Source organism: Lipotes vexillifer, unplaced genomic scaffold, assembly GCF_000442215.2.
Source record: "Lipotes vexillifer unplaced genomic scaffold, Lipotes_vexillifer_v1.1 scaffold1639, whole genome shotgun sequence".
Taxonomy (NCBI): Eukaryota; Metazoa; Chordata; class Mammalia; order Artiodactyla; family Lipotidae; genus Lipotes; species Lipotes vexillifer.
The window spans coordinates 712,589-725,431 of record NW_006782296.1 but is presented as its reverse complement, the minus strand read 5'-3'; the positions used below and the strand labels follow the sequence as shown (position 1 = coordinate 725,431).

The 12,843-nt window shown below is 60.3% G+C and overlaps 2 protein-coding genes across 8 annotated transcripts in view; one reads left to right on the top strand and one right to left on the bottom strand.

Moving 5' to 3' along the window:
• The window catches only part of SLC25A39 (solute carrier family 25 member 39), a 4,443-nt gene extending 1,963 nt beyond the window's left edge, over positions 1 to 2,480 (top strand). The window contains exons 6-12 of one of the 3 annotated variants that reach the window (XM_007455112.1): positions 298 to 365; positions 508 to 632; positions 811 to 984; positions 1,313 to 1,422; positions 1,637 to 1,718; positions 1,797 to 1,877; positions 1,965 to 2,480. In XM_007455112.1, coding sequence (XP_007455174.1) covers positions 298 to 365; positions 508 to 632; positions 811 to 984; positions 1,313 to 1,422; positions 1,637 to 1,718; positions 1,797 to 1,877; positions 1,965 to 2,080 — 756 coding nt within the window. In that variant the 3' untranslated portion in view covers positions 2,081 to 2,480. The remainder of the gene's footprint in view (positions 1 to 297; positions 366 to 507; positions 633 to 810; positions 985 to 1,312; positions 1,423 to 1,636; positions 1,719 to 1,796; positions 1,878 to 1,964) is intronic. The other 2 variants (XM_007455111.1, XM_007455113.1) reach the window with 2 other exon arrangements.
• Positions 2,481 to 3,099: 619 nt separating this feature from the next.
• On the bottom strand, positions 3,100 to 12,521 carry RUNDC3A (RUN domain containing 3A). 5 transcript variants are annotated; one of them, XM_007455107.1, is made up of 11 exons: positions 12,139 to 12,435; positions 8,377 to 8,492; positions 7,842 to 7,975; positions 7,570 to 7,655; positions 6,652 to 6,741; positions 6,458 to 6,538; positions 6,151 to 6,316; positions 5,859 to 6,016; positions 4,946 to 5,083; positions 4,725 to 4,831; positions 3,100 to 3,695 (listed from the first exon to the last, which is right to left on the bottom strand). In XM_007455107.1, exons 1-11 carry the CDS (start codon positions 12,243 to 12,245, stop codon positions 3,553 to 3,555), a joined length of 1,326 nt encoding a protein of 441 aa, XP_007455169.1. In that variant the 5' UTR covers positions 12,246 to 12,435; the 3' UTR covers positions 3,100 to 3,552. The 5 variants fall into 5 exon arrangements, with proteins under 5 accessions (XP_007455169.1, XP_007455172.1, XP_007455170.1 ...); XM_007455110.1 differs by having other exon boundaries at positions 3,553 to 3,695; positions 7,842 to 7,990; positions 12,139 to 12,344; XM_007455108.1 differs by lacking the exon at positions 3,100 to 3,695 and adding an exon at positions 3,939 to 4,315 and having other exon boundaries at positions 7,842 to 7,990; positions 12,139 to 12,521.
• Between the last annotated feature and the right edge of the window lie 322 nt (positions 12,522 to 12,843).

The following is a 12,843-nucleotide window of genomic DNA, read 5'->3' as shown; positions in this document are numbered from 1 at the left end:
ATTCCTGAGGGATTCAGATTGGTCAGGCAGCAGACGCAGGAAAGAACGGGTAGCGCAAAGCACACAGGGGTGGCCAGTTCAGTTTGGGAAGGGTTTTCCTGAGGAGGTGGGGTCATCACAAGATTTTGAAGGGTGAATGGAAGTCTGTTTGGAGCCAAATAGGGAATTCCACGTGTAGAGGCCTGAGGGGCTGCTGGGTAGGAGCGAGGGCATCAGGCTAGGGCCCAGCCTGGGCCCCACCACAAGCCTTGTTCACATTCATCCTCCCTCCTCCTGGGCTGGTGTCTGCTTGGCCAGGATGCCTTTGTGAAGATTGTGAGACATGAGGGCACGAGGACCCTGTGGAGCGGCCTCCCAGCCACCCTGTGAGTACCCAGTTCTGCGTATTGCTTTCCTCAGATACCCCACTGACCCCTTACTCCCGTGTTGGCTGGCTGGGTGGGGCAGGGAAAGCTTGGGAGGTTTGGGAACTTTGGGGAGTGTTGGCTAACCTGTTCACACCCCTAGGGTGATGACTGTGCCGGCCACTGCCATCTATTTCACCGCCTACGACCAACTCAAGGCCTTCCTGTGTGGTCGAGCCCTGACCTCTGATCTCTACGCACCCATGGTGGCTGGCGCACTGGCCCGCTGTGAGCACAGCCCTGGGCTTTCCACCTCCCTTTGACCCCACCTGTGCCGGAGCCCAGTCTGGACTCCCAGCTCCAGCCTCTGCCAGCCTAGGGGTGGGGGGGACGTTCAAGGCCCCCAGACTCTGAGCAGGCTGCCCCTGGGACCTGTAAACTGACCCCTCCTCACTGGTCCCCGCAGTGGGTACTGTGACTGTGATCAGTCCCCTGGAGCTGGTGCGGACAAAGCTGCAGGCTCAGCATCTGTCATACCGGGAGCTGGGCACCTGCGTCCGAGCAGCTGTGGCTCAAGGCGGCTGGCGCTCACTGTGGCTGGGCTGGGGTCCCACTGCCCTTCGGGATGTGCCCTTCTCAGGTAGGCACCAGGAGTGCAGGGACTGGGGTAAGGGAGCCCAAAAGGTCTACAGCCAAGTCCCAGCTTTGCTATTACTGACCTTGAAGTCACGTAAACTCTCGCAGCCAAGAACGGCTCATCTGTGAAGTGGGCCCCAGCAGGCGGGATGTTCAGCCAGGTTTTCACAAGATGCTTCTTGCAGAGGGCCTGTTACGGGAACTGGCACGTGGCAGGCAGGCTTCGTAGCTGGGAGGGAGTGGTTGTGATGTCGGTCTGTGAAAGGTGGGAGGTTCGTGGCCTGTCCCACTACCCTTCCCATCTCTAATGAGTGAACCCCTGTGCTCCCAAGCTCTGTACTGGTTCAACTATGAGCTGGTGAAGAGCTGGCTGCGTGGGCTCAGGCCGAAGGACCAGACCTCCGTGGGCATCAGCTTTGTGGCTGGCGGCATCTCAGGGACGGTGAGTTGACCAGGCTGGGAGTGTGGCCAGTAGAGGTGCCCTTGGGGTGACCTGAGGGCCGTTGCAGATGCTCCGGAAAAGAGTCCTTGCTTGCCTGTCAAGGAGTGCGCTCCCCCTCCCCTTCTGAAGCTCTAGCTGGGGCTGGCAGACCCTGGCCGCATGCAGGGGATGGGGGTCCTGGGAACGGAGACCAGCCCTCTCCCCACCCCACCAGGTGGCGGCCATCCTGACTCTACCCTTTGATGTGGTAAAGACTCAGCGCCAGGTCGCACTAGGAGCGGTGGAGGCTGTGAGAGGTGAGGGGCCCTGGCTGGTATGGGGCGGGGCAGACGGGGTCCCAGCGGGGTCTTACAGGGCCTCGCCTTGGTTTGCAGTGACGCCCCCGCACGCGGACTCCACTTGGCTGCTGCTGCGGAGAATCCGGGCCGAGTCGGGCACCAGGGGCCTCTTTGCGGGTGAGCGGCTGTGTGTGTCCATGCCCTGGTGGAGGTGGGGCTCCCGGGGACCCGACCTCCGACCCCAGCCTCCCCCTCCCACCTCAGGCTTCCTCCCAAGGATCATCAAGGCCGCCCCGTCCTGTGCCATCATGATCAGCACTTATGAGTTCGGTAAAAGCTTCTTCCAGAGGCTCAACCAGGAACAGTTTCTGGGCCCTTGAAAGGAATGAGGGGACAAGGACCCGACCTCTTCCGTGGTGGGAGTGGGGCAGGAGGAGACGGAGCCAAGTGCCTTTTCCTCAGCACTGCGGGGAGGGGCCTCATTTCTCTCTCCTCCCCACTCTGAGCCCCAGGGGTAGGGGGCTGCCCCTCTGGGCCCACGCCGACCCCTCCTCTCTGAGACCACTTTCTTCCTGCTGCTCCCCATTCCCCAGCCCCAGGAATCATCACGCCCTCCCAAGTTCAAGACCAAATTTGCTAACTTCTCCCCCCCCTTCTTTTCCCTGTGGGTTTGCTGTAGCTGGGCCTGCCCCCAGGAGCCGCAAAACCTTGCGCCCGGCATAGTCTGCACCCACCCTTGTTAATTCTTTGAGTCTAAAGATGATAAACTTCTTTCCACTGCCTCTGATTGTGGGGGTCTCTGGGGCGGGTGGGAAGCAGGATTTGGTGAGTGATTTGCACAGAAGAGGGCTGGAAGGGACCTTGATGTTGGCTTTGGCTGCCCAGGTGGCACCCATGTGGAGGACCCCTCCCACAGTGTAGTGACAGCAGGTGGGGATAAGGACCCTGAGTTCAGAGGGTGGTGAGACCTCTCCGCAAGGGTACACTTAAGCGACAACCCAGGAGGGAGGGTGGTTTCACTGCCAGGCTTTGGCCTAATGGAAGGGTCTGGATCTCTAGGCCGAAGCTGTATTGCTCAGGATGATGGAAGGGAAACGGGGCCCTGCCAGGCCTTGCCTTCTCCATCCTGCCACCCAGGATGTCCAGCATCTTCTTTGCCTGGGGTAAATGAGTTACCAACGAGTATCAGGTTGAAGGGTCCTTACGTGTTTTGGTCCTTCCCTGGGCTGACCTAACATTTAGGACACTTGATACAGAAGTCCCCCACCTCTTGAATTATTCTGACCAGTCTGCTCCCAGGGGGCACACCTGATTTTATCTGGTCTAGCATCACCTTGGTTACGGGCCCAGCACTAGCACAGGGCCCTGTCCCAGTCCCCCCACAGACAAGGCTGCTCGAAGTCCTCTGGTTTTTATTTGCCTGCTGCCCTCATCGCTGCCCCCCGCCCCCCCCCGCCCAGCCTGGGGGCTGAGGAAGGAGTGACTCGGGGGCATACACGGGGACAGACAGGAGAGGCAAGGGAGGCGGCGGTGCCAGGCTGGGCCACCAGCTCCTGAGGAGGGCGGGGAGATGAGCGAAGGAGAGTCCGGTAGGGAGCTAGCCCAGCAGCGGGGTCGCCAGGAGAATAAGCTCCCTGAGGGCTCCCTGTGGCCCCGGTGCCCCTGCCTCTTGGCCCAAGCTGCCTCCCGTGGCAGCTCCTGCCTCCACGGGCAAGAAGCTGAACCGGGCTAGAAGCAAAGGGTGTCTCCCGAGAGATGCCTGGCTGAGTGGGCAGCATTCTCTGGAGGGTGGCCTGGATTGGGGGACTGTGAGGAAAGGCGGCAGGGGGGCCGGCACCGCCCATGCCACTCCTCAGCTGGGGCTCAGTGCCGGGCTGCCCTCGGGACTGTCGCTCACCAGGCACTCGTTGGATTTGAAGCTCGCCAGGGACTTGCAGCTGGGGATGGAAGCCAGGGAGCCGCAGAGGCCCAGCATGGAGGGCGTGGGGTCCTTCCCTGAGGAGAGAGGGCGGGTGAGGCGGGGCCGACTGGTCTGTGTGTGCGAGTTGCGTGTGTGAGTTGGGTGTGCACAGGTGCAGGCGGTGAAGGGACAGCCCTCAGGTCACCCATCCGGAGACCTTCCTCATTTCTGGAGCGCTTGCCTTTTTCAGTTAAACCCTGGCAAGCACCTGCCCGTTTCCATGCACAGAGCTGGGGACACTGTATTGTAATCGTCAGTTTATGTCTCTGTCTCCCCCCGAGGGCTCATCCTCTCTCTTTGTCCATTTATTAAACACACGGTGAGCACTTGTTCCGTTCCAAGCACGGGGGATACAGAGAACGGACGAGACAGTCCCTGCCCTCACGGAGCTCACAGTCTGGTGGGGAGACAGACACATGGACAGTCACAAACAGTGTGGCGGGGTTCCACGTCCGTAGCCTGCCTTGTGTCAAAGAAGATCTAGGGTCATCCAGTACAGTGTGGTTTTTAGAAAGAAAAGACAGGTAGTCCAGGCACCGGGAAAACTAGGGTGGGAAACCAAGGTGAAGCCAGAGCGGGGAGGGCAACACAAAATGCATGCGTTGAAGTCCTGGACATTCTCTTGAAGGGAGCCGCTAATTTGGCTCTGAACTTCCTGGCAGCCAAAGAAAAGGGGGAAACAACGATCAGGCGACTGGTTCCCAGAGCGCATGAGATAAGAGCAAATTAGGGGAAGAACTCCCTGAGGATTTGCGGGGCTCTTGAGGACGTCATGATGCCAAAAGCCATGGAGCCCTCACCATATGCCAACACTGGTGATCGTTTTAAACAACATCCCCATTTTACAGATGAGAAGGACTCAGCAAGGTGGAATCAGTGACCAAGCTCGCACAGCCAGAGGAGACGCAGCTGGGGTTTGCCTGACGCCCCAAACCAAGCTCTCAGTTGCTGTGCTAGGTTCTTGGGGAGAGTTGAATGAATGAGGGAAGTGGCCAGGGCCTGACTACAAGCCCCAAGGCCTGGCCTCAGCCCTTCCGGGATGGGTGCTGGATTGGGGGGCTCACCAATGGGGCCCCAGGGCTCCTCGTCCCGCTTGCCCTCTCCCAGGCGCTGGGAGTCCGAGCTCAGACTGGCTTCAGCTGACAGCGGCTCCGTGCTCATGAAACTGTGTCTGTAGCAAAGCAGAGAGCTGGTGTGCAGGCAGAGGCCTATGGCCCCAGTGCCCCTCTTCCCTGGTAGAGGAGGGAGTGGCACTAAGGCCAATCCAAGCCCACCTGGGGCTTACCTCCGGTAGAGCTTAGGGTTGTTGGTGCCCTCGGCCCCATTGAGTGTTCCCAGTGACGGCCATTGGTTGACCAGGCGTGTGGTGACGTCCTTGGAACCCTGGGCCAGGGAAGCATGGTCACCGGGGATCAGACCTGTCCTGGGATGGGGAGGGGGGGTCAGGCCTGGCTGGAAGAGGGAGCAGAAGTGGGGAAGAGGGGCTCAGCAAGAGGTGGGGGGAGGGGTTAGGATTGAAACCTGGGTAGCAGAAATGGGTATGAATGCTGAGGATCAGTGGGGCAGATCTGGGAGTCAGTGGAGGGTACTGGGGGGGCCAGGGCGGTGACAGGAATTAGTGCACTCGTGCTGGGGGTTAGGGGAATAATGAGATGTTGCAGGGGTCAGTCAGGGTGGTGGACGGGTGGGTGCAGAATAGTGTGGGAATCATGAAGAGTCATGGGGTGCCACAATCATGCTGGGAGGTCACAGGGTGATGAAAATATTTCAAGGGGAACGGTTAGAGGGATGGGTAGCGGTGAGGTCAGGGGTCACGGTGGGTGATGATGGTCAGTGGACCTACGCTGCAGATCAGAGAGGAGTGGTGAACAGAGGGTATAATGCAGTCACGTTGAAGGTCGTTGAGTCACATTAATTAGAGGTCCTTAATTGTAATCTTGGGGTCCCAGGAGTACTGTTCAATGGCCATTCTAGCTTATGTCGGGTAGTTGAGGGTGAAGTGGGGAGCCGGTTGGTGGGGGGCCTTATGTCGAGAATGATGTTAGGTCGCGGTGGCGGTGACGGACTCGGGGGTTTGAGGCTGGTGCTTGGTATCAGGAAAGGTGGCGTTAGACTCAATGGGGGCGATGGCGGGGGTTCCCTGGGGTGATGTGGTCGGGGTGGCCGAGGACCGGGGTCAGGGCCGCGGCGGCACTCACAGCTGCTCCTGCAGCTCCAGGATCACGCCTTCCAGCTCCCGCTTCTCCCGCTGGTTCTGCGCCGCCGCCTCCTCCAGCTGCAGCTGCAGCCGCCGGTTCTCCGCCTCCAGGTCCTTCAGCTGCGACTCGCGCAGACGCACCAGTTCCTCCAGGTAGCCCTGCGGGGGCGCCGGCTCAGCCCCGGCGGCGAGAGGAGGGGGTCCCAGCGGCCGCCCGCCCTCTGCCGGGCTCTAAGCACCCCCCCGCCCCACCCCCGCCGCGCGCCGCCCACCGCGCACCGCGCACCGCGCACCTTCTGCGCGTAGACAATGCGGAACTTCTGTTCCATCTTGTGCCACTTGCTGTACCAGCTGTCCTCGTCGGTGACGAGCGGCAGGTACGGGTGCTCGGGCGAGTTGTCCTCGCTCGTGCTGCTCTCGGCGCTGTGCCGCTCCTCCTCGTCGGTCAGGTAGTCGTAGCTTGGAAGGAGGGCGCAGTGGGCACCCCCTTGGGCAGGGGGACCAGTGTGCCGCCCAGCCCGCCCGTCTCCCGCCATCCCCGCCCTTCAGGGCCGTCGTCTGTCCGCACCCAGCACCCCCCGCCGCAGTCGGGCTGCTCACCTCTGGGTGAACTTTAGGTAGGGCGTGTAATCGATGACTACGGGGGTCTTCCCGTCCAGCACTTCGCCCTTTAGGCAGAAGCTGGGGGCAGAGCAGCCACAGGGTTGGGGGCGGGTATGAGGGGATGGGAGTGCGGACCTTCGCAGAGAAACCACCTCAACCCCCCACCATGGCCACGGCCACCCAGGCCCCACCTGAAGTCTATGGCGCTCAGTCCGATCAGCATCCCGGTGAGGACCGTGGCTTCCTCCCGAAGCATGATGGCTCCCGAGTCATAGAAACGTCTGCGGGGAGGGGTGAGGGACTGCCGGTGTAGCATCCTCCCAGGGAGCCCCACCCCTCAGAGCGTCTCTTGTTGGCTTATTACCAACCTTTCCTAGAGGAAGGAGGTATCTTTTTCCTGCTCACCCCTCAGCTGTGGATCTTTTCTCCCCCTCAGACTGGGGCCCGCTGGGGATAGCGCCTGTGTTTCCCACCTATTAGAACGTGTGTGCCCTGAGACTAGACCTCCATCCTCAGAACTCCCCCTTCCCCACCAAGTACTGGGTCACCCAGATCCTTAAAAGTCAGGAAACAAGTCCTAAAACAGTGCTTGGCATACAGTAGATGCTCAAAAATATGTTGACGTGAACTCTGAAATGTGAGGACAGGCTAGAGATACAATGCAGTTAAAAACCCACAGTGCAGGGATTGAAGCTCTGACCCCTGGGGCTCTGGAGTCCGTGGGTAGCAAGTACAGACTGCTGCTATTGTTTGGGGAGCAGGTAGGGCTCTGTGTTGTAGGCCATGGAAGGCCAACAAGTAAAATGATACACAGTTGAGGCTTGTCCAGAGCTGTGTCTTAAGAGCAGAGCTGTGCATGAGACCAGTGCTGGGGGTCATGGGAGATAATGAATTTGACTTGGAAGAGGTGGTGGTGGTGCTAAAGGTGTGTTCTGGGACTGCAGGCCCAGCTGACTGGTGGACAGTCTGGGAGAGGGAAACTAGCAGTGCATACTGGGAATTGTAGTCCAGGTACTGAAGGTTACAGCAGGAACTTAAGGATCAAGTGTGTTTAGGCAATGAATGTACACACTGGGACTTGTGGTCCACACTGACTGAGGAGGTCTGACCTGGTGGTCCGGGTGTCCCGTAGGGCTGTGGTGATGTATTCCGACATGCGCTTCTCCATCAGTGCCACCCGGATCCACGCCCGGCCCTGGAAAGCACGCTCACCTTTACTTGCTGCCCCGAAGGGACTCAGGTGTGCACCACTGGGTCTGGATCTCCTGTGGCCCTTCTCCCCAGTGCCCGTGGGCAGGGGCTAGGACCAAGGAACAGGCAGCTGTCCTGTATCCAGAGCAGGGAGCAGCTGCCCTGGCCCTGCTCGCTGCAGGCCACTTACCTTGGCTCGGGCGGTGCCGATGTTCTCCATGTTCTCGATGCTGCTTACGCAGTTGTTGGGCACTTTGCTGCAGGCCAGGCGGATGTAGTCCCAGAAGCCCCGCTGCCCGTCTGAGCTGAACCAGCTCACCGGACCTGCTGGGGCACAGGCTGAGCCAGGGCAGGGAGGGGGCTCAGCAAGACCAGGGAATTCGGAGAGGGTCCATGTAATGGGGCACACACATGCATAAGTATAAGCAGCCATGCACGTGCGTAGTGCCTATCCCAAACGCACGTGCACGCACATGCATGTATGTACAGGGCACATAACTGCACATGGCTGGGACTTGTGGACACCCACTGTCTTGTGCCCAGAAGATCCCCTCCCCTCTTCCCAGCTCTGTGCATGAGCTTCTGCGCATGGTCCAGAATTGGGGCCAGGGTGAATGGTGGAGTTCAGAAAGCCACAGAGTAGATCAGAGGGGGATGGGTAGCTGGAAGCCAAAGGCTGGGAGTTGGGAGGGCTGGGCAGTGGGGGGACAGGAACCTGGGCCCACCTTTGAAGCGGTGGCTGAGGATCTGCTCCAAGATGGCTGCAAAATTCACGAACTCCTCAGACGAGTCGTCGATGGGCTCCGCCGTGTACTTCTCCAGCAGCGTTTTCACAGAGAACCTGGGTGAGGCGGAGGGAGAAGGGGCAGCAGGGTGTCAGGCGAGAAGGCCAGGTGATGGGGGTAGAAGGAAGGCAGAGAAGAGGCCACCAAGAGCACGGGTGTGGCGGGGAAGCAGTGGGAAAGAGGGCGGGAGACAGGCGAGACTATAGTGACCCCTAGAGGGGCTGCGACATGGGAGAGTAGGGTGGCAGGTGGGAGACTGATTGACAAAGTGGGTGACAGGAGAGGTGAGAGGCAGAGAAAGAAAGCTGCAGGAACAAGGTATGAGAGGGGATGAAACAATAGGTAGAAAGATGAGGCACCCAGAGCCAGCGGGCTAGCCCAGAGCCCCTTCCTCCTTGCCCACCCTTTGGAGTTGCATTCTCTCTGTCAGAGAAGGGTCGGGGTCAGATAGGAGTTAGGAGCTGTTTTGTGCCCCGTCCTCGAGCTGCCTTCTGCTATTGCTGGAACAATCTCCAGTCCCTTCTGGGGTGGGGTGCGGGTCACCTGTACCAGGGCATGTGAGTTGGCACCAAGCACATGGAGCGTGGGCATGCATGGGTGGCCAGGTGGGCTCCCAGCACAAGGATGCCCCCCTTCCCCCTTCTCCTTCCTAGCTTGGCCACCCACACACCAGCTGCCCAGAACCAGGCGGTGCAGAACTGGGCCGGGGGAGGTGCAGGGTGTGGGTCTGACACACTCAGTGGGTGGGAGGGGCCATTGGCAGCAAATCTCTGGAAGGGGGCTTGGGGGCCCGGACACCTGGCTTCTCAGAGAGGAAGGAAGCCAAGGGAAGCCAATGGGGCTGAGAGGCTGGAGCACAGCAGCCCCTGTCCCTCCCTCCAATCCTGCCCGGAGCCTCAGCTCCCTCTGCAGTCCCTATGCCTGCAATCTCCACCGGCCATCACTGCAGTGGGCTGGGACAGGGAGGAAGACATGGCTCCCAACATCCCATCATGGCCCCCTATGGGTGGCATAGCAGGGGTGAGGTATCCAGGGATATGGGGGCTGCTTGGAACTGTCCTTTTTACCCTAAGCTCATCAAGCCCTGTGATGTGCCCAGCACTATACTCTGCGTGTGTTATCCCATCCATCCTTACCACAGCCCTGGGTCCTCTTATTATCACTGTCAGCTCCATTTGACAGATAAGGTAACTGAGGGTCCAAGAGATTGATCTGTTCAAAGTCACACAGCTTGTGAGAAGCCAACAGGTATGTCTGACTCCAAAGGCCTTGCTCTTTCTGCTACACCTGTGGCCTCCTGGTGGATGTCAGGATCACCGAGGCCCCGACCAACCCCTGCCTCCTCTGCCCTCTGTGCTCCAGCCCTCAAGCCTTGACCCCTGAGGCTCTCAGGGCAATGGCACGACCAAGCCCATGCACCTTCCTCCCTTCCCTATGGGCTTAGAGTTGGTCTGGCCTGAGATCAGAGCCAGGTCAGTACTGGAGTTGCACTAGGGAGAGGCAACCTGGGTGGACCCAAATCTTGTGTGCATGTGATACCTGGTGACCTTGGACAAATCATTTAATCTCTCCAAGGCCCATTTTCCCCAGGTGCAAACAAGAACAATGGTACCTGTCTCATCAAATTTTGGTTCAGATCCCAGGAAGGACTGAGAGAAGGTGAGCACAGGCCATGGGGTAGGGGTGGTGAGGAGCTGGGCCACTAATGGGATAGCCAGAAGGAGCCTGTGTTTAGGGCATTAATCTGGGCTTCATTATGCAGCCTCGCCCCCGTGATTTCTTCTGGTCATTTGGGTCAGACCTCAGTGGGGGCCTGCGGCTGGTTTCAGCATGGCAGCCATCTGCCATCTGTCCTCAGGGGTGCTGCAGCTGGTCATTGCCACCCCAGGAGCCCCATGGTGTGTTCCCTGCTCAGAGGTGCAAGGCTGCTGCAGGTTACCATGGAGACAGGGCGGCCAGGGCCCAGGGGAGCCCTCGGCCTGCTAAAGGGAACTGTTATGGGAGCTGGAGGCGAACCACGTGACAATGAAGAGGAGGCAGGGGCCCGAGGGGTTCCTGAGCCTTTGTCATGCTCCCAATCTTCCCCAAAACTCTATCCCTCACATCCCAGCTCTAAGCACACTTCTGATCCACCAGAACCTCTGCTTCTGCAGCCTAGGCCAAGGGGAGTTACCCCCTTTCCCGCACACTCGACAGGCCCAGCTGTCCTGGCAGGCAAGGGAAGGAAGAGGAACCTAGGAGATCAAGTGAGAGGAGAGGGACTGGAAGGATGGCATCGGGACGGGGTGATTTTCGTGTGCCAGGCACAGGGCTCAGCACATTCCTTGGTGTGGCTATTACATCTACAATGGGGATGATGAGGCACCCAGGGCCCAGAGTGGTGAGGAGACTTCCTCAAGGTTGTACAGCTCATAACTGATGAAGTAAGAGCTTGAACCTAGGACCATCTGTGTTTACACCACACACTGGCAGGGTGTGGGGGGTGAGCGTGGAGGCAGGGGACCGCGTTTGGGCTGGGCCATTGCTGCACTCATTCCTTCTATAACATTCCAGGCATTTTTACAGAGGTCAGATGTGCACAGCACCGTGCTAGGCACTAGGGATATAATGGTGTGAGACAGACGCTGTACTGTTGGGTGTGTGCCCAGGAACCTGGAAGGAGCTGTAGGATACGGAAGCCAGGGCATCAGGTGGGCACTGATTCCTGGGGGAAGGGGCAGGACCAAGGCCAGTGTGCAGGCACGTGGGACTGGCAAGGGAAGACAGCTGAGCCCTGCACTGGGAGCACCCTGCCCTCAGAGGCGGCGTCGGGGAGGGGGCAGGTTGCAGGTGGAGAAGGAAGCTGGCAGGGGCATCCTAGGCGGGAAGATGAGTGCAGGTGGGGGCTGAGAGACTGGCCATTCCTGGCTTCACGGCAGGGCAGGGGGGGTGAATCACTGCAGGGCTGGGAAGTGGGAAGCTTCACTTCCTGGCCCCAGGAAAGTGGGCAGGTCTTCCCAACACTGCGACAGCCCCGCCCTCAGGAACCAATGGCTCTGCCCTCCCAATCTCCTCCCCTTGAACCCAGGAGACCCAGGCTTCTGCGGTCAGGCCCTCAGTCCTTCCCAAGGCAGTGGCAGTGCCGTGCCTTCACTGGACGGATTCAGGGACTTTGCCTACATGCCCAGTTGACCCTGCCATAGGCTGCAAGTGCCCAGAGATGGAGGAGGGCACCATCCCTGATCCAGGATTTGAGCACTGGAAAATCTCCCAGAAAAGCCCCACCCCAGAGAGGCCAGGCTGACAGGAGTGGGAGTGAGGGTACGCTTGGCGGGCATTCATCCCCCTATCCCATCAGTTCTCCTCTGCCCACCCAGCTCCCGCCCCCAGCAAGGGAGACAGCCATCCCCACCCCTCCCCCTCACACACAATGTCACTTCCTGGTTCTCACAGGAAGCTGCAGTGCCAATTAAACACCCCTCACCCCCAGGCCCCAGGCTGGGCATAGGCCTGGCTTGGCCTAGAAGGGTAGGGACCAGACCTCCAAACCCCCTCCAGGCCTGGGCCTGAGGATAGCGGAAGCGCCCCTCCTAACCCTGTGCTCCCTGCCTTTTCTCCGCGGCTGCTGTGCATCCTCCCGCGGGCACGCTCAGTCCAGGTCTCCGCAGCCCGCCCCGCCGCCTCTTCCTGACCACCCCACCCCCGCCCGCCAGCGGTGCCCACCTGCACACGGTGATCAAGTTCCTACGCTCCACAGACACATTGCGGGAAGACGCTTTCTTGGAGGACAACCCCAGAGCCATGGTGGTCTGGACAAAGCTCGCTTCCATCCAGATGTGTAGCCACTGCTGCCGCCTCTAGCTGCCCCCACCACCCGCCCGCAGCCCCGGTCCCCCCGCCGGATCACGGCTGGGCCCTCTGCCCGCCGGGGCCCCTCGACCCCTCCACGGCCATCCTCCAGCCGCTGCGCCTCTTGCCGGGCCCCCTGGCTCCCTCCCCCGGCGGCGATTCCGGAGCAAAACAAGGCAGGGGAGGGAGCTCTCCGAGGTGCTGAGCCGGGGCCTTTCACCACCCCCCCCTTTCCCTAGCCGCCCGCCCCCCTTGGCAGGTGACGTCAGGGTCCTCGGGCTCCGCCCCCGGAAGGCCGGGGACCAATCCGCAGAGGACGCAGGATTTTGGGGGAAGGGGAAAGGGCCGGGGCCGCAAGGAGGGCGGAGAGGGTCCCAGGGAGAGGCAGCGATTGGAAGGAAGAAAGGGGGCTTCTGGCTTGTTCTCCACCCCCATGCTCAGAGCCCGGGACCCACGCCTAGCGCCTCCGAGCTCCGACGCCTCTACTCCCTTGTTTCTGACTTGTGATCAGTGGTGTCTATCTCAGATTTCTCATTTCTCCTCACCTCCTGTACCCTCATCCCGGCCCCGCCCCCCCCC